Raw genomic sequence first — 2771 nt, 5'->3', positions numbered from 1 at the left:
TATATAGAAAGGCATGCAAAAAAATTAATAATAAGAAAAAAAAATAATAAGAAAATGAAAAGAAAAAACTTTAATTGTAAACATAAAATTTTCTGAAGATTGTAAAAATCCCGCTTGGGGCAAGAACTAATTTTTAAGAAAATCAAAAAATTTTCCTTCACAATTTACAATTTATGTTTTTTTTTTTGGAAAAAATACTCAGCAGTTTCAGCTGATTTACCACTGATTTGAGGGTCTACGTTCAGCCCCAGGTGCAGCCGAACCTGAAAATCGTGGTGATGATGCATTCGATGATGTTTGCGGCATCGTTGAAGTGGTTGCCTCGTTGGCCTGCAAGGTGTGTATGGCAACCAGCATTTTCTTGCGTGCTCCAAAGGCTGTTATACCCAATTCCATAAGATTCTCCTCTGTAAGGGTCATAAACATTTCCAAATCGATTTCGTTTAAAACGAAAATTTCTAAAAAAGAGCAACAAAATAAAAGTAATTTTCTCACACTCTCCTTCTCTCTCGTTCACACACTTACTGATGTAATGTTCCAAACCCAGAGATGTCAACAAGGAATGTATATCCTTGTATTGGGTCAATTGAAGTCGGCGATTTGTTGGCGTTGAGTCAACAATACCCGTTGTTGAACCCAACCCATAAGGTGAGACCAGAGGTCCAGCTCCACCCCCTACACCCAAACCAGTTGGTCCACGATGCCACGGTGATAGATCATCAACTGTTTCCATTGGAACTGGTGAAGTGCGACTTAAACCCATACCCATCCAACTGGGTGTGGGTGTGCGTAATTCTCCAGCAACTGGTGGACGTTCCATGGCCTTGAAACCCATAGCGCGTTTAATGTCAAAATCAAAAGTACGATTGTGCTGTAATGCAAAGGCAAATTAGAAACTGAATGCGGGTCTGAACACGAGGGTACGACTACATATTCCTTTTAGAATGTCGCAGGAGCGAAGAGGATTAATGCCAAAGAGGCTTAGACACAAATGACTGAAATTACCCCTTCACCCTTACCTTCAAGTCATAGTGAGAGTTACGATAACTTTCAGCGCTACCGGGTACCATAGGTCCAATCGGTCCTGAAGCGCCCAAACCCAATAGAACACCATCACTGGATCGCCGGCCCAGACGACTGCAACCTGCCTCACTGCTATAATTTGAATCGGGTGAGAATGGTGAGGGTCGATTTCCGTTAAGCAGAGATGGCCCATTGACTCCATTGTTGGTGTTAACACCCAAAGCATTACCAAATGGTGGATAGGCCTGTTCCAATGATGTTGTACTACTGCTGAAACTTTGATAGCCACTGGTGTTGTTGCTGCAGCTATTGCGTGGTGATATGTTATGAGTTTGTGGCACGTGTTGTTGTTGCTGTGCCTGGATCATATGATTTGGTGGCTGCATTTGTGTTTGTTGAATTTGTTGTTGCTGCTGCTGTTGTTGATGATGATGGTGATGTTGCTGCTGTTGTTGTTGCTGCTGCAGTACCTGTAAATAATTATTGTTGTGATGTTGATGTTGCAGATGTGGTGGCTGCTGCTGAGGTTGAATCTGCTGCTGTTGTTGTTGCTGCTGCCTAGCATAATTGCTATTATGTATCTGCAAATATTTTTGTGTTGGCGAACAAATGCCTGTCGGTGTGGTGGGATAGAGACCACCGAATTGTTGTCGATTCAACTGATTTAAGTTGGCATTGTTATTATTGTTGTTGTTCAAAAGATTATTATTGTTGTTGTTATTGTTAAGCAACAAATTGTTATTGTTGCCATAGGGCGACAATGATATGTGTCCGGTTGTGGCCGGCATTACATTGGGTGTTTTGGGACTTTCGTTATAGCCAGCCAATAATGCTGTCAGTGTGGTGCGATAGGCCAAATTGTAATCTTTGTCCTGTGGCATAAAATATCGTTCCGGTATTTCCGGCTTAATCAGGGGTGTTGTCAAACGTAAAATCTCTTGACGGGCTTCGTAGATTTTGTCTGTCGATAAAAATATGTAAAAGAAAAAACAAATATGAATATGTGTATGTATATAATATTTTACAAACCTTTCAACTTACCTATAAACTTTTCGACTCCTTTAATAACAATGGCCAAAGTGCTTTGTCTTTGCTTCTGGCGCAATGTTATATAAACGCCATATTTAGTGCTAAGGCTCATTATTTCAGAGGCATCGTTTTGATTGTCGGGAAAGTCAAATATTAAGGCAATCGGTAAATTACCCTATGTATTTTTTGTTAGAAAATATAAACATGTATATGTGTGGACAAATATAGGTCTACTCACAAGTAATTGTTGTCGTGCCTTATAGACACCTTCTATGGTCCCTGTTATAGTCACTTGAGATTTTTTCAATGGTTTAACATTCATATCAGATAGATCGGGAAAGATTATCTATAAAAAATATTTAATTAGTAAGAAAAAGACGAAAGTCGAACTGGGTCAACTACAACATAGCCCAAACTACTATGGATACATACAAGGATCTAGTTGTAACCTACAAGACTATTTATACTGACAATTTTAGATGTATTTGTACAATGTCAAATCGGGCAGATGTAGCATCTTTGGTGAAACCTTTCATATTTGAATCGACTTCATTCAGTCCGTACATTCATATACCTTTTTGGCAAACTATGCCCTATGTTACCATATGAAAATGTCTACATTGCAAAAAATAAATGTCTAAAATCCAGTTTAAGGACCGAATCGTATTGAAATAATTATCATAATGAACTTCGGAAATCGATATTTCCTGAGATACTGG

General features: G+C 39.0%; 1 protein-coding gene across 1 annotated transcript; it reads right to left on the bottom strand.

The window, feature by feature from the left end:
- Nucleotides 1–216: 216 nt before the first annotated feature.
- LOC133338052 (protein bicaudal C-like) lies at nucleotides 217–2398 on the bottom strand (the record flags this gene model as incomplete). Its single annotated transcript, XM_061546235.1, has 5 exons — nucleotides 217–458; nucleotides 526–871; nucleotides 1020–1984; nucleotides 2065–2227; nucleotides 2291–2398. Coding segments are annotated over 5 exons (1824 nt in total), but the record flags the coding sequence as incomplete, so codon positions are not given.
- Nucleotides 2399–2771: the final 373 nt, after the last annotated feature.

This window comes from Musca vetustissima, unplaced genomic scaffold (assembly GCF_032173495.1).
Source record: "Musca vetustissima isolate MV318-11 ecotype Yass unplaced genomic scaffold, APGP_CSIRO_Mvet_v1 utg26041, whole genome shotgun sequence".
NCBI classification, from domain to species: Eukaryota; Metazoa; Arthropoda; class Insecta; order Diptera; family Muscidae; genus Musca; species Musca vetustissima.
The sequence above is the reverse complement of the archived record's forward strand: the minus strand, read 5'-3'. Positions and strand labels throughout refer to the sequence as shown.